The 25,743-nt window shown below is 36.4% G+C and overlaps 1 protein-coding gene and 1 pseudogene across 5 annotated transcripts in view; both read left to right on the forward strand.

The window, feature by feature from the left end:
- Nucleotides 1-25,743, forward strand: part of PCSK5 (proprotein convertase subtilisin/kexin type 5) — a 396,723-nt gene that overhangs the window by 75,048 nt on the left and 295,932 nt on the right. For all 5 annotated transcript variants that reach the window (XM_039843681.1, XM_039843770.1, XM_039843973.1 and 2 more), the window contains exon 3: nucleotides 4,416-4,529. In XM_039843681.1, coding sequence (XP_039699615.1) covers nucleotides 4,416-4,529 — 114 coding nt within the window. The remainder of the gene's footprint in view (nucleotides 1-4,415; nucleotides 4,530-25,743) is intronic.
- Nucleotides 16,744-16,860, forward strand: LOC120597071 (uncharacterized; annotated as a pseudogene).

The following is a 25,743-nucleotide window of genomic DNA, read 5'->3' on the forward strand; positions in this document are numbered from 1 at the left end:
TGAGTGTTTTCCACATTTAGATGATTTTTTTTTTAATCTCGTATTTCTTATGGTACTTTTATGGTTTTGTTTACCTTTACGTTGAAATATGATATATTTGGAATTGATCCCGATGTAAGATGAGAATGATTTCAGTTTTTATTTTTTCCCTCAGTTGGTTTTTGATCCAACATCATTTATAAAGTAATCTGTTTTTCCCCAATGATTTAGGATAGCACCCTTATCATATACTGTTCTTAACTATTTTGAGTTTCTTGACTTTCCATTACATTACATTGATATATCTGTAAGTATTTGCTACTATGATATGTTTTAATCATTAGCTTTAATATATTTTAATATCTAAAAGGCTGATTCATCTTCACTGTGGGATACATTTTTTAAAACGATACCATGATTTTTTAAATTTCAGCGTTATCGAAGCATAATTGACATATAAAGTTGTAAGATATTTAAAGTATACACCATGGTAATTTGATAAATATATATATGTACACATTGTGGAAGGATTCCCCCCATCTAGTTAATTAGCATATCACCTCACATATTTATCTTTTTGTGTGTGTGTGAGAAATTGAAGTTTTACTCTTAGCAAATTTCAGTTATAATATACAGTATTATCAACTGTAGTCACCATGTTATACTTTGGATCTCAGACTTTATTCGTCTTATAGCTGAAAGTTTGTACCCTTTTACCAACCTCTCTCTATATCCACCTCTACCCACCAGCCCCTGGCAACCACTTTTCTACTCTTTCTATGAACTTGAATTTCTTTTTTTTTTAGATTCCATATGTAAATGATACCATGTAGTATTATCTTTCATGATACCACATTTTGTTTTCCATTTATATTTATGTAAGAACTTACATAATGTATGTTTGTATGATAACATCTTCTTTCTCTTATTGCTGACAAATTGCCTTCCCCGTGTATATGGTATCAGACTGCTGGTGAATTCCAAAATAATGAAATGTGAGTTCAGCTGAGATTGTGGGGGTAGGCTTCCCATAATTATCAATTAATATGTTTTGCTTGACAAGTGAAATCTGATGAAAGAGAACATGTTTAGCAAAGATCGTGAAGAGACGAATGCCCGACGTTCACTTACGTCGTGTAGGGAGGAGGGGGAGCTTTCGGGTAAAGAGAGGGAATGTCCCTAAAACCATGTAGCACACACATGTTGAAATTAATGAAGGATAGACTGATTTCAAAGGTCCTGTGGTCTTTATGCTCTGGGTTAACTTTAGTTTCTTAAGATATAGGAAATAGCACTTTTAGAGGTTAAACCAGGGAGAGAAAGTACATGGTGTTTTTTCTTGTCCTGGGCTGACCACCATAGTTTTATGAAAATGTGTCTTTCTAAGTGTCTTTATTTTGCACTGGGCTTCTTGGCGAGAAATGAAATCTGTGTAATACATTAGCTCTGGGCTTTTACTTAAAGGGCTCAAGGGCAGACATATGGATAATAGTTTAAAAATATAAATATAGTCTTTCCAGTCATAGAAATCTTCCGATCCAAGAGGTATTTTTCCTGCTTTCCAAAAATTGTAGGGCTATATATACATACTCATAAAGCACCGTGGCAAAATACATGGTATCAGACTCTAAAAAAATCTCCACTGTACTTTTCTTGAGTATTGCAGCCCTGTGATCAGACAGAGTGACCTAGAGTCAAATCTAGATGCCAAGTTGCTATGCCACCTTCTAGCCACCAAGCCCTATAACTAAGCATTTTTTTTTTTTTTTTTGGTAAAATTACAGAAGAGAAGCTGTTTGGTAAGATATTTTGTTCTATTTTAGTACCTTTGTTCATCTAGGAAAATGGCTGTCACTTGGTTTTCTCACATGCTTATCCCATTTGTCTATGTGTGTGGGTGTGTGTGTAGTGTGTATATGTATGTATAGGGCGAAGTGTCATTGCAGAAACTATTATCCACCCTCACCTCAGTATAGACTTTTCCTGATCTCTAGGAATCTCTATATTGAGTCCACACTGGGGGACATTTGACACTTTCTGGTTTATGCATGCATATATGTTGGCAGTTCGGAATTTATGGAGGCTGTGTTAAAAAAAAAAAGCCACTGCCAATATAGGATTAGTTTGAAAAAAGTTCTGTCTAAACTGATGGGAAGCCTCTTTTTGCCAAGTGTGCAAATATGAAATGGTTCAATTTTATTGGGATAAGACTTATAGATAATAAGGATTGCTAATGTAATTTGCATAGTCAAAAATTTCATAAGTGGTCTAATTAACACGATGATAGGGCCTGCATCAGTTGTCATTCATGGAGATTTCATTTTATGAAAAATCGTGGAATACTTGCTAAATATTTCTTGATAATCTTTATATTCCCAGCACAGTGTCTGGTATAGAATTGGCACTTAATGAGTAAATTAATGAGTGAATGAAGCTCATTTCTTAGAAAGATTGTTTGAAATGAAGAGATTAAAATGTTTCCTTGAAATAGAAAAGTATATGCATGGCCGTGCTTGCTGTACCACTTTGATTGAGAAGGAAATTGATTTCCCCTGTATTTTTAGAAAGTCACTTAAAAAGTAGTCTCTTCATTAAAAAAAAATAAAATTATACACATTTTTAATGCCACGTTAGGTTCCGTGTGATTTCTAAAAAGCAGCATATTGGATTTAAAGAAAAAACAAGGTCTCTATTAGCTTCCCTGACAACTGTTATCCCATAGTTTAAAGAAATAACATTTGATACCTTTTACCCACTGTCTACGTGTATGTGTGTTGGGGTTGGGGATGCGGTGGAGAATGATTTGGTGCCAGAGAATCCCTTGGTCTAGATTAATTAAAACAGGATCAAAAAAACTTTCATTTTTCAGAATATTTTTCATTTGTTGGCTTTTTTTCTGTACTAATTTTGCTTAAATTACCTATCAGAGCCAGCACGTATGTGACACTTAGCTGTGATGCTTACCATAAATGGATTTTATATTTAGGAGATCATGTGATTAAGCTCGCTTTATTAGTGATGTAACTAGGAATTCACTATTTAAATTCATCTTGCATAGCAATATTCCTGTTGAATATATTTCCTAATATGAGAATCACAGAAATTTATTAGTTTGGCTTTTGGCCTTTAGTACCTTATTTACAGCTATGCATTTTGAGCTTGCTAATCAGTACCTTAGTATCCTGATTACTCCAGTAATCTTTAATCAAATAGACAAGAGGGGTTTTGAAATCTTTACTGAATGGATTGATAAGGAATCACAGTAGTGGACTGCAAAGTCCCCTCCTCTCAATTTTTAATTCCTTTGTGGAGAGTAGGGATAAATGGTGAATCATTAGTACTGTGACTAAAATTAGTTATGCCAAAAGAATTAAACAAAGGAAAATTTAGGAACAAATTGTAGAATGCCACCAGGGCTAATACTTCATTTGAAATGCTCCATTCAAATTGGAACATGCTTATTTTTATGTTGCTGTAATGATTACCTGTTTTTAAAAATAACCCCATTCCTACCCCTATGGTTAAGATTATAATTCTATATTAAATTCAAATTTCCAAGTTGCTTTGTTTAAGCAAAAGTTGCAGCTAGATATTAAGACTTTCTCAAATGCGGTGGGTTTAAATTGAATCTGAGAGCTGGCAAAGAGCCCATGGCTCAGGAAATTAAGTGACTTCTTTTTTTTTTTTTGCCAGAGACAGATCCAGGGCTTTGGTTTTCTGATTCCCCCAAATAGTGCATTTTCTACCACACTGTGTTACAGAAAGCCATTTTTTTTTTTGAAAATTTGTGATCCTAGAGCATTCGATCCTATGGTTTTTAAATTTGATGCGTAATCCTGGAACTCTTAAAAATTTTGACATATAGTATGAGGCAGGAGTCATGAGAGCTAAATCCAGCCTGCTATCTGTTTTTGTACATAAAGTTTTATTGGGAACATAGTCAGTTCCACTCACTTATATATTGCCTGTGGCATTACAGTATCAGAATGAGTAGTTGCAACGGAGATCATATGACCTGCAAAGCCTAAAATATTTATTACCTGGACCTTTATAGAAAAAGTTTGCTGACCTTTAGTATTAGGTAAGGATGAAATAATTACCTTAAAAAAGTAACACTTTAAATTTGCAACAAATTGTGAGTAAAGAATGCTTTCTGAAAAGGTTAAAAGGCTAGCATATTTTTGAGAGATGTGAATGATCTGTCATAAAGACCCCCCCCACACCCCCCCAAAAAAGCCCTACCTGCATTAAAAATAAAATGGAACTAGGTTTTTAAAGAATCTCTGAGCCCCTCGACTCAGATATTCTGGTTGCCAAAATGAAGCCTTTGACTTAAACAGAATTGACTCAAGATGGGAAGTGCTTCAGACTGTCATTTATGTTGTGCTAACCCTGATGGAACTTGAGCACTCACCAGATGTCCTTCTTCTTGTCAGGTGGAATGGATCCAACAGCAAGTGGTAAAAAAACGAACCAAGAGGGATTATGACTTAAGTCGTGCCCACTCTACTTACTTCAACGATCCCAAGTGGCCAAGCATGTGGTATATGGTAAGCTCACCTGGCCTGGAGCTGCGTCATCCAGATTCGTGTTGTGCAGGGAACATATGTTAGGACTGGAAGGACACAGGAATGGTGCCCAGGGCCTTTTTTCTGTCTCAAGAACTCACCATTTGAGATTGGTCGATGGCCTAAGATTTTTTTCTGGATCTTTTTTGAACTTAGCTCTGTGGTTGTAAGGAGAAAGTGAAGGACATTCCGATTCACAGAATTTGTTTGAGAGCTGCTCTGTACAGTAGCTTTCTAAGTTTGAGCTAGAGGATAGAAAAGTATGCTAATGTGTAGACACCCTTAGGCCTATCAATAGTTGTGTTTATTACCTCTGGTACACAGTTACTCCACCTTGAACCATTCTGGTTAATGGATACTGGCTCTTGGAAATCATTGAAATGGCTCTGCTGGTAAATAACAGATTCCTGACTCAGGTCATCTAATGCGTACCTTCTCACTTTAGGTAATAGTTTTTAAAACTGGACTCGGAAAAACTAGTTGTAAAGTGTTTGACTTGTAGCTAGTTCAGTGGTTCAAGCAAAGCTTTCGGTGAGGGGAAATGTCCTTTTAATATGTTGGGAAGAGTAATCTACCAGTTCACTTGACATTGCCTCTTCTGAAAATATACTTCTGTAGTCTTAGGATTTTACGTTCATGATCCCCGAGAATTTGATTAGAATATCTTATTTATTCTTAATCATGAAATCCATATGTCACCAGTTTGCTCTGTAATCTGCAAAAAGACATTTAGTTTTCTTTTCCTCTCTTTTGAAGATCTTTATTGCAAATTATTGGCAGTATATTTCCCCCTAATGTAACTTTATTTTTTGCAGTCCCTATCCCTGTTTCTTTACAAATCCATAGCATTTTTCATACCTGCCTCATGCTTTCCTGCCTCCTTGCCTTTCTTTCCTTCTGCCTGCAATGCTCTTTTTGCCCTTCTCTACCTCCTCAGGTCAGGATTCTTCCATCCTTCAGAGCCCCGACCTGAGGCTGACTGCTCCAGCTCTCCCATGTCCTCATCTGTCAGCTGTTTTCCTTCCTCTGCTCTCCTGAGCCCTCTATCCCTGTCACTCATGGCATCCTTCACTTGGCACTTTGTTTAAAATCTCTATTACAGTGGAGGGGTCACTTATGTCCACCTCTGACGCCACAGACACTTGCACACACACACACACACACACACACACACACACACACACAGACACACACATCTAACTTAGAATTTAACCTAGCACCTTGCGGTGCTAGGAATTTGTTTATTTGGAGATGCACAAATGCGGCTGGCATTTCTCCCAGTTTACCTTTTCTTAATCTTACCCAGAAGTAAAAGGTTGTTGAAATACTTGGGACCCTAAACAGAATTTTACACAAAGTTGTTTTCATGTACAGGGAAAAATAAAATAGGAGCCATAAAGCTAAAATCAAAGGGAGGTGGGACTCTAAACCGCATTTGAGTAGAAATCACCTGAGGGGACAGTAAGACACTTGACAGCTTGTTAGCTCTAAGACCAAGAAAGAATGAACCACAGGGGAAGGCTTTAGAGTGAGTGTTGGCAGGAGCTAAAGAGCCATGTCTGCACTGACAAAATGATAAGAATGTAATGAGATTACGAGATAGGATGGAAGCAAAATCCCTGTCCTCTCTGTTATTAGGCCAGGGGGAGGGAGACTCTCCTTGCCTTACTTTTCTTCCTGTAAGAAAGAGCCAAATTGCTGTCTGCACATGTATCACTGGACGGTGGAAGTAAAGGGCAGCTTTCCCTGATCCTCTCGTCACTCTGGCAGGGCAGGCTGGGCTCTACTAGGGACCATGCATGGCCAAGCTGTCTCCAAAGATTTCAGTCCCTGTAGAGCGAAACCGCTTCACTCTCGAGAACCGCTGCGCTTTCTTTGGAAATTCTCTTTCTATATGAAGAAAGGTTGAGGGAAGAGTTTCTGTTTGGCATTTAAAATGTTGGATGTTTTTCAACACATATTTGATAATAATTCAAATAGGTAACATTTATCGAGCACTTACTATGTGCCAGGCAATGTGCTAAATACATTTTTTTCTAATGCAGTACAAACAAAAGTGTGTACGTTAATATTGGCCCTTTTGCAAGAGCGAGGAATCTGAGGCTCGTAACATCTAGCTAATCTGTCTAAGATCATCTCGCCTGGAAGTGGTAGAGCAGAGCTGTGAAACCAGGCTGGTGGATGCCAGTCCCCTGGATTAATGCGGCATCCTGTCCATGCCCTTCTGCTATTTATAAGGCTCTCATAAAGAAGATACTACTCCAGCCTTCCGGGAACATCTAATCTATCCTTAGAGACATGGCTAAAACACAAGGCAGGATGGTGGCTGCCATGCAAGATGAACAAAGTATCCTGAGGACAACCACAGTGCTTCAAAGCTTTCTATTAAACAATTACTTTTCCCTTGATAAAAGGGGTGGGAAATAGTTTACACACTTTATATCTATCTGTCAGGAGTAGTATGACAAAATGAGAGCCAGAACTTCAAATCTGCACACCTAGATTCAAATCCCCATGGCTTCACTGACCGTACCCATCAACTATGAGAGTATCTAGCTCTTATGTTTGAGTTTGCTATTGCTGCGTAACAAATCTCATGGGTCCTATGGGACAGGCATTCAGACAGGGCCCAGTGGTGATGACTTCTCTGTGCGGTGATATCTGGGGCTTTAGCTGGAAGATGCAAAGGCTCGACTGGAGCTTGAGGACCCACTTCCAAGACGGCCTAGTCACATGGCTGGCTCCTCTCCACATGAGCATCACCGCAGGGCTGCTTGAGTGACCACTTGGCATGGCTCTGGCTTTCCCCAGAGCAAGTGATTTAAGAGGTTGTTTCGAAGTGATGATGTCTTTTGTGATCTAATTTCAGAAGTCACTGACAATAAACTTCTGGGATTTTCTATAGGTCACACGTATTATATGAGAAGCCTTTAGCACAGTGCCTGACACTAGAAAACCCTCAATAAATCATAATAATTATTCTCCTTTGACTTTTTAATTATAGTACATGCTACTTCCTTTTTATTTATTCTTTAATTTGCTACTAGTCAAAGTAGAGTGGGATCGTAGTCCAGTAGGTACTCTTCAGAACACCCTAGTGACGCATCAGTGAGGCAAGGTGGTTTGTTTCCTCCTCCTTCCTTTGTCTGAGCCCTGGGCCCTGCTGCAGCATTTCTGAGGGCTGCTTGGCGAGTCTCCACATGGTCCCGCCTTCAGCTCGTTAGCCCGGTCCTGGTCCTGTCATTCGATATTTATCACAGGCGAATGGAGATTAAAGAATGGCATGAAGTGTGCCTGAATGTCTCTTTTAATTAATTTAAAAGCTTTGCCTCTGTCGCTCCTCCCCTAGGAGACTGGTGTGTGAAACCATTATGTCTAGCCTTTGGGGTTGGGCAATATATTTAGGGAAATGTGCACTTACAGAGTTTGTTATGGAGATGATGGCTATATAATTACTCTTCTGCCCTGAGACACTCACTGCTCAGGCTTCCAGGAGGCAGGAGGGCCTAATCCTAGAAATAGAGCTCACATCTCATTGCATTGATAAACTTCTGCATCTACTTTTTGTCAGGCATGGTAGCCAGCACTGAAGATGTAGAAAAACATGATTTGTGCTTCCTAAGCAGATCAGTAAAGCAGGAGAGGAATATGTAAGTGTCAATGAAAGCTTGCTGGGCAAAAACGAGCCCTCCTAAATGTTTCTCTGCGATCATGGGCATATGTGCGGCCCTTGCTCCTTGGGCTTTGGGTTTTAATTTTTGCTTGCTGGTTTGCTTCTTCCATTAAAATATCCTGAATAGCTTAACATATCCAAGCTTGGGCACCACTGTGAGAGATTCTTTGTGTCTTGGTACGGAGTAGGGCTCAGGCAGTGGGATTTCTTCAGAACTCCCTAGGTGATTCTGATGGGCAGCCAGGATGAGAAGTACTGCAGCCAGGAATCCTGTTATTGAGTGCCCGAGTCTAGGATGTGCTAAATGCTCAATAAATGCTAATCAAATAAATAGATGAGTAAACTGGAATAAAAGCAAATCTATGATAATCGCCATAGTAGAGAAAATAATTGCTCACATTTATTGAATGCTTAGTATGTGTCTAACATTTTGCCAGACTTTTATATGTATTATCTTATTGCCAGCGTTTCATTGAGTTAGTAACTATTATTATCTTCACTTTACAGATGAGGAAATTAAAGCATAGACAAGTTACATACCTTGGTCAAACTCACACCAGTTACCAGGGGCAGATCCTGGTATTCAGACCTGGTGTTTGGAGTGAGTCACTCTCACTCCAAAGGCTAGCTAGACTTCCAACTCATACATCCCTGGTTCTCAAACTAGCAGGCATCAGAATTATCTGGAAGGATTACTGCCCCTCTTTGAATGACCCCCAGCAGAGATCTAGGAATTTGCATTTTTTAACAAGTTCACAGTTGATGCTGAAGCTCGGTTCTGGGGACTCATTGGAGATCTTACTGTGCTACCATACTTTAAACATGAGGTTGATGTGAACACGGCTGGCTTCCATCTTCCCATTAGCAACTGAAGGCAGAAGGGTTTGTAAGTCTATGGGACATTTTAAAGCACACTTGGCCAATTTATCTTGTTTTTCGTACTCTTACACCTTTTACTTACAGATAAAATGTTTTATCTGGGAAGCTGGAAGCTTTAATATGAAAAGATATTTTCACTTTCTTTGCATGGATTACTCTTGGCTTATGTATTTCAAGATGCTCCACAAACAAAGGATATCTGATGGGAAAGGTAGTGAAGACCTGGCCAAGGTAGTGAAGACTTTGGGAACTCAGTGTAATAGAAGTGACTTTAATAGACCATTTTGACACTACTACAGAAAATTCAATTTGACTCTAGAGACTGTGAGGCTAAGTAAGACGCCTCCTCAAGGTCCTGGGAATGGTGATCAAGCAAATTCAGGGAGTTAAGTATTTTTAAAATTATTATAAAATATTTAAAACATACAAAAAGTTTAAAGAATACCACAAATGCCTGTCCACCCACCCCCAAGCTAAGGAATAGAAAACATTTATCTACCTACCTACCTATACCTACCTACCTAACATTGAAGCCCCACATGAGCCATATCCTGTGTACCTTCATCCCTACAGAGTTAGCACAGATGCTGGATTTGAAAAAGAATTCCCCTTGTTGGCAGAATGCTTCTCTTTCTGGGAGAGGTTATTCAGTTTAGAAGAGATTAACATTTTTTGAAATCATCATATAACACATTCATAGATGAAATTCAACACTTGAGCTATTGATGAAGTACCATGAAGACAACCTGGAAATACAACTTGGATGAAAAATTAAGTTTAATAGAAAAGTTTTTTTATTCCTTTGGTCATGTAAATATTTTATTGCTTAAAGAAATTGGTGCAGTATTGTGTGATATTTCCTGTCTAACAGTTGAGAACTAATAATATTTTGGAGAAGCCATAGTAAATAACTTAAAAAAAAATTAGCCTACTTTATGGAAAGACAAGCTCAATTTAAAAGAGAAAAGTAAAGGACTTGGGAAATCTCACTATTTGACTTTCAAACTCTAGTGATTAGTATGACTAATATCCTTAACTCATCATCTTAGCACAGTAGAACTTTTTTTGCAATGAATTTTGGGTGGCCTATTTAATATGCATTATTTAAAGCCAGGCTGTAACAAATGGGCTTCCTTTTTGATACACTACCTCAGATTTCATGAAAGCTCTCTGGGTGGTTTTTCTGAGGGGGAAAAAAGAAATCATATTTGTCCATCAGCAGAGTGAAAATTAGCTGAGTTCGGCTATGCATGTGGGACATAGCTGCCAAAAACTATGAACTAGCTAGTATAGTAATTGCGAAAAATGATTTTAAGCCACATGGTTCTTTCTCAGCCAACTGGATGGTATTCAGTACTCCAAGAGTTTGAAGTATTGCTGTCTCTCTGGTTGGCACACATTTTCCCAATGATTTATACTGTCATTTGACTCTAATAAAATTTGGTGGAGTTTGTGGCATTATTGTCCTGGCAGCTTGGAAATCATCCTTTTAAAACACCCTGCTTAGCTGTTTTAATTGAAAATGCAACATGGTGCAAATCTGCAACCATGTGGCACATCTTGATGTGAGCAGGAGGCCTTCTGAGAAAGGACAGACTCCAGCCAGGCAGCAAATGATTTACTGGTAGGAACTACTGGGAGTTGAGATGTGGTTTTGGCATACTAGTATTTGCTTTGAACTAGCTCTGTGTCCTGTAGAAAGGTATTTTAGCTCTCTCAACTTTAGCTCATCTGAAAAAATGAGGATTCTGGATTAGATACTTTCTTAAATTTATTCCTGCTTTAACTGTCACATGGCAAGTTAAACTTGGTATTTAGTCTAGGGAGAATTTATATCACCAATGGGCCCCTGTCTCGATTTCCAGCTCAGACCCACCCCACGAGCTCACAACTACGGTATACCATGCTTTTGTTTCATTACGACTTCAAACTCAGTACATCTCCTATGTTGGGGGTCCCCAAGACCACCCCCAGATTTGGTGCTTCACTAGGAGGATGCAACATAATTCAGCATATAGCTGTACTTGTGGCTATGATTTATTTCAGTGAAAGGATACAACACAAATCAGCAAAAGGAAAAGCTACATGGGGTGGGACCAGAGGAAACCAGGCTTTAGCTTCCAAGAGACTTCTCTGAGTGCAATCACATAGAAAGCACTTAATTCCTCCAAATTGTGACAGCATATGTGGGCAGCTCATTAGAGACTCAGCGCTCAGGGTTTTTATGGGGGGCGGGGGGTCATATAGGTACTCAGTGCCTTCCATGAACCAAAATTCCAGACACTCAGAAGGTTTTCAGCATAAACAGTATTGTTTGCATAAACAGTTTAAGCACAGTGTGACATTCTTATGAGAGAATAGTGAGAAACCCTCCACATTCACGTTCCTCCCCACATTCACGATACCAGCCAAAGGTATTTAGGGGGCCAAACACATGAGTGGCTGGGTTGGAATAATAGCGCCTCCTTTTTTAAAATGTTGTATTCACTGAATGAATAATACCAAGAAAAATACTCAAGGGATAACTCCAAGGAAAAGCAAGCTTGAATCCCGGGTATGGTCCATATTTGTTTTGCAGTCTGGAAAATCTCAACTGAATCAAAGTTCCTATGAGACAGATGTTTATTCATACATGCATACATGCTTGTATTCATTCATTCATATTTAGCAGAGATTTATTTTTTTCCCCGGTGTTTACAGTGTTCCTGATACCAAGGATAAAATAGTAAATGGTACCCTATTTTTAATGATGAGTAAGTGGAGAATTTTATGGACAGAAGTTTGGTTAATTTTAGTCAGTTTGCCTAATCAGTTGATGATAATTCACTGAGGGTACCATAGCAGAACCCTAATTGGAGCTTCCTGATTAACTCATGATGATTATGATAATTTCATGTGATTTCACTATCCCACGTGATGTTTGTGATAGAAGTCAGTATATTAGGAATAAGTTAACCTATAATTAACTAGTCAAAGTGCTTCTAGAAGAGGCCAGTAATTAATGATCCACTTGGAAAAATTACTTCAGATAATATTCATTCTTGCCTGGTACAAATTATTACAACCTTTATGAATTTCTTTAAGCAAAATATAACTTCTTATATACTGGTAATTTATCTTCTAAGCTTTACTTTCAAAGAGCAAAAATATGTGGGTAGTCTGGTCTTTTGGGCCTGACTCTAACATGAGGGGTCTGTTAACAGAAACAAAGTTGTTTTTATCAAGAGTTTAGTCATGATTTTTTAAAAATTAGTAACTCATTTTCTGTTGGAGGGCAGATAGCATTGACCTTTGAGCTTACTTAATCCGTGATTGTCGTTTTAACATGTTGATTCAAGTTTTTTTTATCAAACAGTTTCTCTGAATTCCTCATTTTTTATTTACTTTTCACCCAGTATTCAAGTTAGTTCTAGTGATCAAGGCACATTTTGGGGCTTATTTTAACCTGTTTCTCTGCCAATAAGTAGGGTTCTTAATAAGTACTCAATAAATGTTTGTTGATAGAAAGCGAGGAGAGAATTAATCATTTAGACTTCAACATTTTTCAGATTCACAGAACTGAGTTTGACTATCCCTAAAAGATGATGGTGTCTTCAGATATCCTGTGTTAAGAATTCAAATTCTAAAAATTATGAGATGGAGGCATTTGGAATGCTGTTTTTCCTTAATTTTGGTTGACAGTGATCTTGGCCAGGAAATTAATGGAGTAAAAGAAACGATTCTTACGATCCAGTGAAGAGAAGAATTCAAAAGAAGAAAATTCCTAAATTGCCTGAGGAGGAGAAAAAAGAAATATCTTCAGATCGCACATGAACATCAATAGGATTTTTCCAATTTCTCAAATGTAAAAACACAGATCCTTGGTAGACTGTCTCAGCCTAGGGGCTGAGATTCCAGGCTAGCAACAGATAATCTAGTATGCAAAAGGTACAAATTGAAAGGGCGGCTGCACCCCAGATGAAGTCAAATTATAGTGAGACATGTAGACGAAAACTATAAATTCCAGAAATAGGATTTGATTACTTAATTGCATAGGTCAGAATCAAAATTGGGTTTATAATGCAGAGGTGCTGTTCTTGATAGTGGATCAAGTAAAAAAAAATGCATTCGCTGATTATTTTCTTGATTAGAAGGAGAAGAACCTGATAAGAAACCTAATTTCTTCCTTTATACTAAAGGAAAAAAAAATCAGTTTGGGTAGTGTCTATTCAAGTATTTGGTACAAGATTTATAGAATATCTTGACTACATGGCAGAAATGTAGCTTTTTTGTCTTTCTTTTTTATTTAGTTTCCCAGTTGAGTTGAAATTTGACCCTTGTAAAAAGCCTGCTGGGATGGAAGTTCTGATTCAGACATGCCAAATTAGCATGTTTGAAACAAAGAAAAGAAAATTATGTCCAGGTAGCATAGGACTGTGTTCTCCTAATGATCTCTTTGCATGGTTTCCTGAAAATTAAATTAGTAACTTAAAAACTTGATATTTGGGTTTGTTACCTAGTAATAGAGAAACTATCCTTATCTTGCAGTGAACTAAAAGAAATTCAGCGTATCCCTCAGCAGCAATAAGTTAAACATAACAGGTTTATATAATATTGTTTTAGATTATTCCTGTTCTGCTGAAATGTTTTATGCACCTATTCTCATTTTTTCTTTGATTCCTGTGCTCTGTAATCCAGGCCTTCTGCTTCACATCCATTCACATAGGCGCACAGAAACAAATGTTACGTGTTTTTGCAATTAGTGTTTTGAGTCAAGTGGTCTTTCAGAAAAAAGTATTGGGGGAAAAAAGCTCATGGGCCACCAAATTGGAATGGACCTGAAAAATAACTTGATTCAAGCCCTCAGCTCATGCTTGATACCCACCTTGTATATTTTCTGTAGCTGGAAACGTGCTCTACTTAGCCTGTTCTTTCTGTAATAAACAGTTCCCTTCAAAAGCACTTCCTTGTGCTTTATCAGAAACTTATGTCCCTCTCACTCTACACACTCCCCCAGTCTAATTTCCAGGTTAAGGATCACGTCTGATCCCTATTTTATCAGCTTTCACTGCAAATAAATACTTTAGAAACTTTGTGGAAATTTAAAGCAAAAGTAGGGAGAATAATATAATGAACACCCATGTCTCCACCACCATCAATAATTATTGGTTCAAAGCCAATGTTTTTTCATTTATTGCCCCCTCCACTCTGATTATATTAAAGGAATTTACATACTTCGTTTTATTTCATCCCTGAATGTTATAGTATGTATCTCTATAAGGACCATTTTTCTCATGGTAAAAAAATCACATCACTTTTTATCACTTATAAAAAATTAATGATTTCTTTATATTATCAAATATCCAGTCAGTTTTCAAATATTTCCTATTGTCTCATAATTTTTCTTTGAGTTAAGATCCAAATAAGGCTCACACATTATGATTAATTGCTATATCTCTTAAATTTCTTTTATTCTGTAGATCACCTCCAATTTTTTTCCTTTGAAAATTTTTGATTGAAGAATCTAGGATATTTTAGAACTTCACGTGGTCTAGATTTTGGTGACTGCATTCTCTGGAGTTAATTTAGCATGTTCTGTTTCCAGTATTATCAGCACATTGGTAGATAGTAAGAGCTAAAGGCTCGATCGCATTCAAGTTTGTTTTGAGAGCATGAAGGTGAGACTCCTTCTTTCCTAGTTGGTGTGTGTCCTTCCATCAGGAGATAGATACAGCATTCGCTTGTCTCTCTGCGAAATCAGCAACTACCATTGTGTAGATCCTTTATTCATTCGAGTTTGCAAAATAGTGATCCTTCTGTGATTTTTTTCTTCATTTTTTGGCTGGAATTTTTTCATTTCGTTCAGTTGCAGTCGATATTAAATATTTTGTATTAGTCTCAGGTTACAGCATAGTGGTTAGACATTTATATCGTTTATGAAGTGATCCCCCCGATAAGTCTAGTGCCGACTGGGCACTATCTGTAGTTATTATATTATTGACTAAATTCCTTGTGCTGTGCTTTACATCCTTACATCCCTGTGCCTATTTTGTAACTACCAATTTGTACTTCTTAATCCCTTCACCTATTTCACCCAGCTCCCCAACCCCTCTCTCAGCTGGTGACCATCAATTTGTTCTTCGTATCTGTGAGTCCGTTTCTGTTTTGTTTGTTCTTTTATTTTGTTCTTAAGATTCTACACATAAGTGAAAACATACAGTATTTGTCTTTCTCTAGCTGACTTATTTCACTTAGCATAATACCCTTTAGGACCATCCATGTTGCTTCAAATGGTGAGATTTCATTTATTTATTTATTTATTTTTTGACTGAGTAATATTCCATTGTGTGTGGGAGAGGGCATGTCTTTATCCAGTTGTCTACTGATGGGCACTCAGGTTGCTTCTATATCTTAGCTATTATAAATAATGCCGCAGTAAACATAAGGATACATATATCTTTTCAAATAAGTATTTTAGATTTCTTCAGATTAATACCCAGAAGTGGAATTGCTGGGTCATAAGGTAGTTCTATTTTTAATTTTTTTGAGGAATCTCCATACCGTTTTCCATAGTGGCTGCACCGATTTACATTACAATCCCACTAACAGTGTGTGAGAGTCTCCTTTTCTCCACATCCTCGTCAACACATGCTGTTTGTTGATTTATTGATGATACCATCTGACAGGTGTCAGGTGATCTCACTGTGGTTTTAATTTGCATTTCTCTAATGATTAGTGACTTGAGCATCTTTTCATATTTCTGTTGGCCATCTGTATTTCCTTTTTGGAGAAATGTCTGTTCAGGTCCCCTGCCCATTGTTTAATTGGATTGCTTGGTTTTTTGGTGTTGAGTTACATGAGTTCTTTATGTAGTTTTGGGTATTAACTCCTTATCCGATGTATCTTTGGTGAACATCTTCTTCCAGTAGGTAGATTGTTGATGGTTTCCTTTGCCATGCCAAAACTTTTTAGTTTAATGTAGTCCCATTTGTTTATTTTTTCTTTTGTTTCTCTTGTCAGAAGAAAAATATCAAAAAATACATATGTATTACTATGAGCAGTTTCAAAGAGTTTACTGCCTATGTTTTCTTCTAGGAGTTTTATGGTTTGGGGTCTTACATTTAAATCTTTAATCCATTTTCAGTTTATTCTTGTATATCGGCTGAAATTCTTTAATAAAGAGGGATTTCTCATCAATTATTTGGTATAATGAGGTATAGTTCCTCTAGGAAAGAATTAATGCTGAATTCTTTCATTTATTAGGGGTTACTCCTCTGGCATTCACCAAAAACTACTAATGAGGGTTTTTTTTTTAATTATTATTAAAAATTTATTGATTTAAATATATATGATGTTATATTTCATTGAAATTGTAAACCTATTCTTGCTTAAATTACCCCATCTTCGGTCAGTGAGAACCCATTCAAATTAGCTCCTAGGTCGTTTTGATATGACTTCAGGATTCTTGTTCTGGCATGACAAGTCGTCCTATATCTGTATATTTCTTTTTCCAAGCATGGAATCAACCATTTCTCCATAAACCCCAAGTTATTTTTTTTTTTAAATTGGTATTTAGTGGATGTGGTTCCATATTATAGCAGTTAGCACATCTGCTTTACACACAGAAGGTCCTAGGTTCACACACCAGTAGAGCCATGGTCTATGGTCTACGGCCATGCCACCCTGAACAAGCCCGATGTCTGATCTCGTGAAGCTAAGCAGGGTCGGGCCTGGTTAGTACTTGGATGGGAGACCACCTAGGAAGACTAGGTGCTGTACGCGTAAATAATAATAATAAATAATAAAAAAATAAAAAATAAATTGGTATTTAGTGATCACAATATGAGTGTTGAGATTCTCATTATTATCGGGTTAGTCTTTAGGCCCTTTTAGTGAACATATTTGGAAATATATATTATACACACACACACACACACACACACACAGATATTTCCATTTTAAAATCCAAAATACAGAGTTTATTTACCCTCATCAGTTACATGATGAAAATCCTGTTCTCAATGACACCAACAAAATTTCTCATTGGTTTATTTCACACTATACGTAACACTATCTCATAATAACAATACTACCACCAGCACTATGATAACTGCAGTTTCAATTGTTTATAGTTCTTTTTGTCCTAAAAAATATGTCCCACACATGTCACATAGTCAAATTATTTGTTTGAAATTACTTTGAAATATTTCTCTTTCTACAAACATTTTTAAATGGCTCTCATGCTGCCCTAGAATCTTCTCAAGATTAACCGTCCTCAGTTCTTTAAAAATGAAAATCTTTATATTACATATTACATGGTTTTAAGTCTATTCTTCCATCATAGTTGTTCTTTCTATCAACATATTTTAGTTTATTTCACATTCCACACTCATTGGAAGGATAGAAAATATTACAAGGACATGCATTGCTTTGGCTTGTCCAGGCAATAGATGGAGAGGAGCAAAACCATCTGTTTCAACAACCTGATGCCCAGAAATTAATATTCTGTTTAAGGGATGAAATTAACTCCACAGTAGCATATAATTATTTCCCTTAATGTGCCTACTTTGGAAAAGTGTGTTAAAACTTGTCATTCTTTATTAGTTTGAAAGATGAGGTAAAACAGGACTAGAAACATTTCTAATTGTAGAGGTTTGTCCAAGAAAATGAAAGATTAAAGAGCTCTGTAATGATCAAACCTGATTTATTCTGGACAAGTAAAAGGGAATGTGCAGTGAACAAATCATTTAAACTAGTTGTATATACTAATGAGCACTGAATTAGTTCTATCCTCCCTGGACTTAAGAACTAGGAGGTACCACTGACTGCTCAATAAAGTATTAATTCAATGTGTAGCGGAAGGGAAAATGAAGGAAAGCAACAAGAAATGTAATTAGCATAGGAAAAAGTAAATTGGTAATGATTTTATTCATTCAACAACATTTACCGAGCTCCTATATATCCCGCATAATTCACCCTGCTGGAGACACAAATACAAAAATGTTGCATACTCTGCTCACTAGCCAGGTCATAGGCAAGCTGGGAAATAGCTAACTTTCTGTAATTTCTAACTGTAGAATAGGCTCGCACAAAACTCCTGTGAGACCCCTGCAAGTATATTTAAACTTTTTGATATTGAGTTATAATCTCTGGTTTGACTTACCTGGAGCTCAAATTCCTAATGTGGAACGTAAGTGATACTGAAATCAAGTGATGATGTGTGACAGTATTTCTTTGCAGGCAAATGAATGATTTCCACAGTTATACCAAAAATTTGTTTTTCATGGAACACTACTTCTAAGGATTGTTAATAGGCATCTCCAAAGTTAAGTGGCTTGGTACATACTGGTTTGAACAAGCTTAAAAAGATTTTGCTACAGGACTTCTCAGAGCCTTTATTGTCCTAAAATGCTTTTTGAATTGATGAGAGAGGTATGTAAATGTAAGCAAATAGTTGTTTCCCTAATTTATTTGTAAAATAATTATTTTAAATGGAATATTGTTTCAACTGAGATTGTTTGAGTTTTAAGTGACCAGAAACTTCAATCAAAACCGGGGGAAAGAAAAAAAAATAGTGGGAGGAGTGAGGGAATTTATTGGCTCACGTAAGTCCAGATTGGCATGCCTTGCTTGATCAAGACAGCAAAGCAAGTCTCCAGGAGCCCAGTTCTTACTGCCACCCAGTGTAGCTCTGATCTCTCTAAATTGTTGATTTCATTCTCAAATAAGCTTTCTGCCTGTGGGTGCAAGATAGTGGTCAGTAGTTCCTAGTTCACATCTAACTGAAAAATAGGAGCCCTTGCTTTGATATTCTGAGAAAAAATGGGGGTGAGGGGGTATACTTTCTTTTTTATCTCTCCTCACCTCCTTCTCTATTCTGTTTTTTTGACTACTGAGCCTCATCTGTCATGTTGTATACCCTTGGGACAAAATGATTTAAAGAGAGAGTAATTAAGAGTTCACAGAGAAGTGCGAGCCACCTCATCAGAAATCTTGGGGTGTGGATCATTGGGGCATCTTTGTCACATGTTTTCCATGGGCAGAGTAAAGACAGCTTTAGATTTAAAAAAGCCCTCACCAGATGGCTTTAAAGAAGAGAGAGCTGGCATGCTGTCTCAGCAAGGGCATAATGTCCAAAGGGCAGCGGGTGGTCTGAAGGGCAGGGCACTGACGTGACTTCCACTTGGCTCCTGGTGCTGCCAGATGCCAACTTCTCTCCCGGATCATCTTGAAGTCTGTCATTCTGGCATGAGCTCTATGCCCTGTGCCCTTTGGGACCTAACCCTTTGATAATTTTTTTTCAGCTGTGCCTGGAATATTTTCTCCCCAGTGTTTGGTTTTGATAAATTTAAAATCTACAGAAAAGTTAAAAGAATTGTAAGAACACATACATTTTATTAACCTGAATTTACCAAAAGTTAATATCTCTCTTTACATACAAACACACACACAGACATACACACACAGACATACACACACACACTCACACTTTTTCTCTTTGAATTTTGAAAGTAAGTTGCAGACACTGTAAAAATGCATCCCTAAATATTTTAAGATGGCTCTCCTAAGAATATTCTCCTTTATCACCATAATACCATTCTGACTTCTAACAAAGTTAATAGTGATCTTATCCAATTTACTGTCTATATTCAGATTTCTCCAGTTGACACAAAAATATTTTTACAGACCTATCCCTTTTGATTCAGATTCATACGTTGCCATTATTCATTCCACTGTGTTATCTCCTTTAATCTAGAAGAATTCCCCTACTTTTTACGGGTATTGGGAGTGGGAGTTGGGAATGGTAGAGAGTGGTCTTTATGTTGATTTCAGTGAGTCCAGGCTGGTGGTTTGTAGAATAGCTCACAATTTGGATTTGTTTGGTGATTTTTTTCAGAACTATAGGAGGGATCAAACATTTTTGATACAAAAGCTACCCAGGTGAGTTTGTACTCTTTTCAGTGCTTCATATCAGGAGGTAGCATGTTAGAAGTCCCATTGGTGATGTTAAATTTATTTACTTTGTTGGTTGGGGTATCTACTAAATTTCTCCAATATAAAGGTACATTTTGTCTTTTGAGTTAATAAGAAATTTTAGAGGTAATATTTTGAGACTTACGAATTTCATATTCCCTGTCAAATTTTCCCCAAGATTTTGGCATCTATAGATGATTCCTAAGTTAACCATTAGATCAGTGGTTGCAAGATAATTTTCTAATTCTGTAATCTCCTCTTCACTCTTCTTCCTTTTAAATATCATTATGGCTCATGGATTCTTTTCAAATGCAATGACTCATTACTTACATTATGCCTTCTTGGTTCTTAAATTGTCCCAAGTTTGATGAGTAGGCGACCTTTCAGGCTGACTCCTGTGTCCTTTTGAGAAGTCTCCAGTCATGTTCAGCACTTTCTCCTTTATGGTACAACAAATGTTCACCTTGTATTTTCTCTGCTTCATACCTAGAAATAGCCATTTCTCCAAGTAGATGATTTCTTTCATTGAGGAGTGATATTTAAAAGTCAAGATTTTGGTGGTAAGGGTGTCCTAGGTTCTAGGCCCCTTTCAGTGGGCAGAGCCTAGGTTACATAGCTGGAGTTTGTAGTGGCACCTCCCATTCCAATCCAATAGCCCAGCTTCTTCCTCTTAACCCATTTCATAATTCTATATTCTCCCTCCGACAGTGAGCATAATAGTTCTCATCAATATCAATAAATTTACTACCATACACACAAAAGAGTAGTGGAATTAATATGCCGATATCACTACCAACAACAAACTTACTTATATAAAATTCAAGATTTCTTTTTGTTCTTAGACTTGATCTCCTTGAGGTAATACAGTCAGAATACTTGAATCAAATGTTTGAATACTTTTTTCCCTCTTTGATTATATTATTTAATACACAGGTTAATAGTTAATTTGTTTCTGTTCTGTCCACTTTTAGAGCTCCCTCCCTCATCTTTATATTTTTAATTTTATTAATTTAATTTTAGTTTGGAATATGTAAAATGTATGGTTCAAAATAAAATGTATAGAATACTATAAATGCATTTTTTTCCTTTTTGCTTTTCTTGCTTAATAGACCTTGGAAATCACTTCATATTGGTTCATGGAGACCTTTATTCTTTTTTTTACGGTCGTTGTGAGAGAGTTGCCAAATTTATTTAGACATCTGATGAATGTGTCATTACATTGCTTCCAATATTTTGTTTTTACAAATAACTTCATACCGAGTAACCTGGTGCATATATTTTCAGAATAAATTTCTAGCCGTTGAATTGCTCAACAGAAGGTAGAAGCAAATTTTTTTTTTTATTGGATTGTGCCTAACTCTCACTGAACACAGGCAAGAACAGTTTTCATTCCCATCAAACCATGTTTGAGAGGGCCTGTTCCTCTCCCCTTCTCATGTTGTCACTTCTTGAATTTTGGCTAGTTTCATAGGTGAAAAATGTTATTTCTGTGTATTTTATCTGATACCAGAATCATAATGCGGGCTTTTCTATCATTTACATTACCCTAATCCTTTTTTCTTGGACATTTGAATTACTTTATTAGGAGTTCGAGTCTTACTTATTATTCAATTTTAAGGCATTTTTTTTTTTTAGTGGAGAGATTTAGGCTCATTTACATTTATAGATATGACCAAAAAGTCTTAACTCTGTCATATAATTTTCTACATGTGTGTGTTTATGCATGGCTTATGATTTGTATTACTTTTACTGTGTTTCACTATGTGGTTTGTTTTTGCTGTTTTAAAATCATTTCTTTTGACTTTTGGGGAGGCTCATCTTATATTTTAGAGTATATTACAATGACTTTTATATCCTCTCAGTTCCTTTTTTCTCACTTAGGTTTTTATATTTGGTTTATCAGCTTTAAACAATGTCCTTTGACTTTTACCTATCCAACTGTTCATCAGGTCATTCTATTTTACCATTTCCATTTCTTTTCTCCTTCCATTTTAAGGCTATTATTCCTATTTTGTCAGAACACATAACATGTACTTACTCTTCTTCCACCCTTGTTCCCACCTTTGTTTTATTCTTAGATTTACAATTAAATATATTTTGTGCTCACTGTTCTTTTGCCAGTCATATCTTCGTGGGAAGAAGCACATCCTCTGTAAGACTGCTTAAAAAGGACTTGCAAGTGCAGTATTCTCTGAGTTCTTAATTGTATAAAATATTTCCTATAGTTTTGATACTTGAAGGATACCTTAGTTGATATTTCTCAACATGTAAATGACTTCTTTTGTTTTAGTTTTAGTCCAGAGGCCCAGGGGACATTTTTCCTTTAAAATGTACATTAGGTCTTTGAATGACATTTTGTTCAGTGTTGTTTTATTATAACATTAATGTGATTCCAAGAAACTTAACTCTTATTTATGTCAATTAGTCAATGGTAAAACTGGTTTCATTATTCGTCATGTCACTTTACGTCATTTCACTTAACGTCGCAGAACCTATCAATGTTGCTAAGTGAGGACTTTGTACTGTTAAAAATTGACACTGTGTTGAGCATATTGGATCTCCTTTGCCTTTTTTCTTTATTAGTTACTTGCTGTGGGATCCTTTTGACCTCTACTTCGTTTTTTGTCCTTTTTATATATTTATGCCTTTCCTCCGTGCTCTTGATTATATTTTCAATTGAATCAGTTCTCTCTTGGACATGTAAGTTAGTTTTTATTTCTAATGTAATTTGGTTTTTGATTTATTTCCAGTGTTTAGTCAACCCTAGCTTTACATAATTTTTTTGTGTGTCCATATATGTTTAAATATTTTTAATTTGAGCTTTATTTTCATATCTACAGGTTCTATTTTAGTGTACTTCATTTAGGTATATGTGTTGTGTTACAGTTGGTTTTTTGCAGATTTTCGAGCAGAATTTCTATAAGCTGAAATATTTTGATTCATTTTATATTTGTTCTTAATAGAAACGTTGAATGGATATTCGTCTACTGATTTCCATTCATTTTGAAATGTTTTATTTTCTTAGACCATTAATAGCAGTTGTATGTAGAAAGATGTGGGAGTTTGGATGACTTATTAAGTTTTATAGCTCTAGAGTGTACTGGTTTGGTATAGTAAAGTTCATTTGTTTTTGTAAATGTTTTTGGAGGAGTAAGGGGAGGGTAGTTGGTCTTCTGATTTTGCGATTCTCTTTTTCCTTATTTTGCATTTTCTTTCTTTTTTAACTTTATTTTTTCATCTTTTCCCTTTCTCCTTCATCAAGTCTTCAAGGAGTGCCACTTCCAAGTTGCTCCCTCTCCCCCTAGAAATGGTACCTTCCTATGACTGCTGTCTCTGCTCCTTTGCACTTTGAGCTCTGTCCAGTTCTTAGATGTGTTCTCAGTACCTCCCTGAAGATGGAGCTTTCTCTTTATTTGTTCTACCACCATCAGGATTCTGCTCCCTCTTTACTTCTCTGCTCAGTCTGCCTAACTTCCTGCTCTAGAGTGCAACCCAATGCTGTTCCTGATAGATGAGTGTTTTTCTCCTATTTGTGTGTAATTTGCGGTTCATTGTATTTTTTTTTGTCCTAGTTATGGTGTGGATATGTTGTCAACATTTTAACATTTTCTCCTTGTTTGATCTATATGGTTTTTTTTTAAAAGATGCATGGACAGGTTAAGATTTAGGCGGTTTTCATTTTCCTGTTGGAACCAGGATTAGATTCTCCAGAGCCTATTATGAATGTGAAGAAAATGAAGCACTACATCTTTCCTTCTCTTTGCATTCCTACTCTAACAATCTTAATTCTTCCCTAAGAAACAGATGCAGTTGGTTAAACTAGGAGATATCATAGTCCATAACAGACAAATTGTTATCATTCCACAAAGTTACCTTCTGTTAGACTGGTGGTACTAAAAGTTGCCAGATTTAGTACATAAAAATACAGGACACCCTGTTAAATTTGAATTTTAAATAAACAATAGATAATTTTTTGTATAAGTATGTAAAGCAAGCATCGACCGACGGCTCTGGCAGAGGGCCTTTTTTCTCTTGTAGGGAAATGCCTTTGGTGACTTCTCCTTTCTTTCTGCTTGGGATATGAGAGATATAATTATAGGGAGCCGTGACAGTTATTTTGCAACCAGGAGACATTTTCAGAGGACAAAGGTCAGCTAAGCATGGTGACTGAGAAGGTACAAAGAGTCTTTTTCCTTAATGGTGCCATGAAGGCGCTGCACCAAACTTGGAGTCACCTACTTCCTGATTTCTTGAGTGATAACTGCTCTTTCTGACTATTGATCATTGGATTTTCTTTTCCTTGCAATTGAAAACCTCCTAACACAAACTCCTTCTCACGAGAAATTAACATCAGCAATTTGTAGATCGAACCCATCTTTTTAATGAAAGTGTTATTTTTTGTTTTATTGAGTCTTTTGCATATAATGCTGTCACTTTATTGTTCACTGTGCCCTTTCTTTCCATCTACTGATAACAAGGTATTGGAGAATGAAATGGAAAGGGGTAGGTCTTTCTGCCTTGCCGACTGAGCAGCTATTCAGATCTCTGCAACTCCAGCATCCTTCGACATTTTCTTTACTTTTTCTACTTTGGAAAGCCGTATCCTAAATCATAGGTGGAAACATACCACTGTTAGAATAGGGATGTTTTGGACCATGATAGTCTGTGAAGTAATTATATTAGTTACCCATGAAGAGCTTGCTAATTAGATAGATGGAAAAGACAGCAGATGCTTGGGAAACTTTTAAAATATGTGTATAATCCTGGGGAATGTGGCGGGGAAAGCTGCAACACTAGTGTTGAGTTTAATTGTGTTAACATTATTCCTTTCATTAGTGGATGAAAAAAAAATGTGACTTGGGTTACAGGAGCCATGTTCCAGTTTACCCTGAATATACCATTATAAGAGTTAGTACAGAGAGTTACTATAGAGAAAGTTTATTGTCCATATTCTATAAACGAATATGTGCCACTATGTTTTAGATAGCCATGCTTTTCTGAATTATTATTTTTCTCTGACAGAAGAAATTCTGTAAGATGCTATTAAAGCAAATTGCTTAGTTAGAGTCTTGAAAGGATTCGACATTTTTTTATTTATAAGAAAAACACTTGCAATTATGCTTGCTAGTGTAGGATAAAAATTACTTTGTTTTCTTGCTCATTGTACTTCAGGGTATGGAGAGAATCTCAACAGGTTGAAGAGGCAATCTGCTCTGTAGGTTCCTTTATTGAGTAGCTAATCAAATGCATTATGGAATCCTTCATCTTTTCTGAAGCATCTACTATTTGCCACAGTAGTAGTTCTAGATATATTATTGCCCTGTTCAAGCAAAACATTTCATTTTTTCTTGCATGAAACTTTGTATATTTTGTACTAGCTATACATCTGCAAGTGGACAATGAAAGCAAAAATGTCAAGTAGATTCAGACAATTATTTTTACTCGGTCTAAAAGAAACAATATTAAAGTATACTTTTTAGTAGCTATCTGAATTGATTTTGTTGATTGTCTGAGGTGAAATTGTTTTTGCTTTGCAGTATAAATAGATTTATTTATTTTTCCTGTGGCTACATCACAGTAATAGCATGTATCACACTCTTTATTACTATGGGGTTTTTGTCTTAAGAAATTTTTTGCTTTTGAATTTTTATTTCAAACGCAAAAATGATTTTGTTTTGCTTTTTTTTTTTT

Source organism: Pteropus medius, unplaced genomic scaffold (genome assembly GCF_902729225.1).
Source record: "Pteropus medius unplaced genomic scaffold, Ma_sr-lr_union100, whole genome shotgun sequence".
In the NCBI taxonomy this organism is placed as follows: domain Eukaryota; kingdom Metazoa; phylum Chordata; class Mammalia; order Chiroptera; family Pteropodidae; genus Pteropus; species Pteropus medius.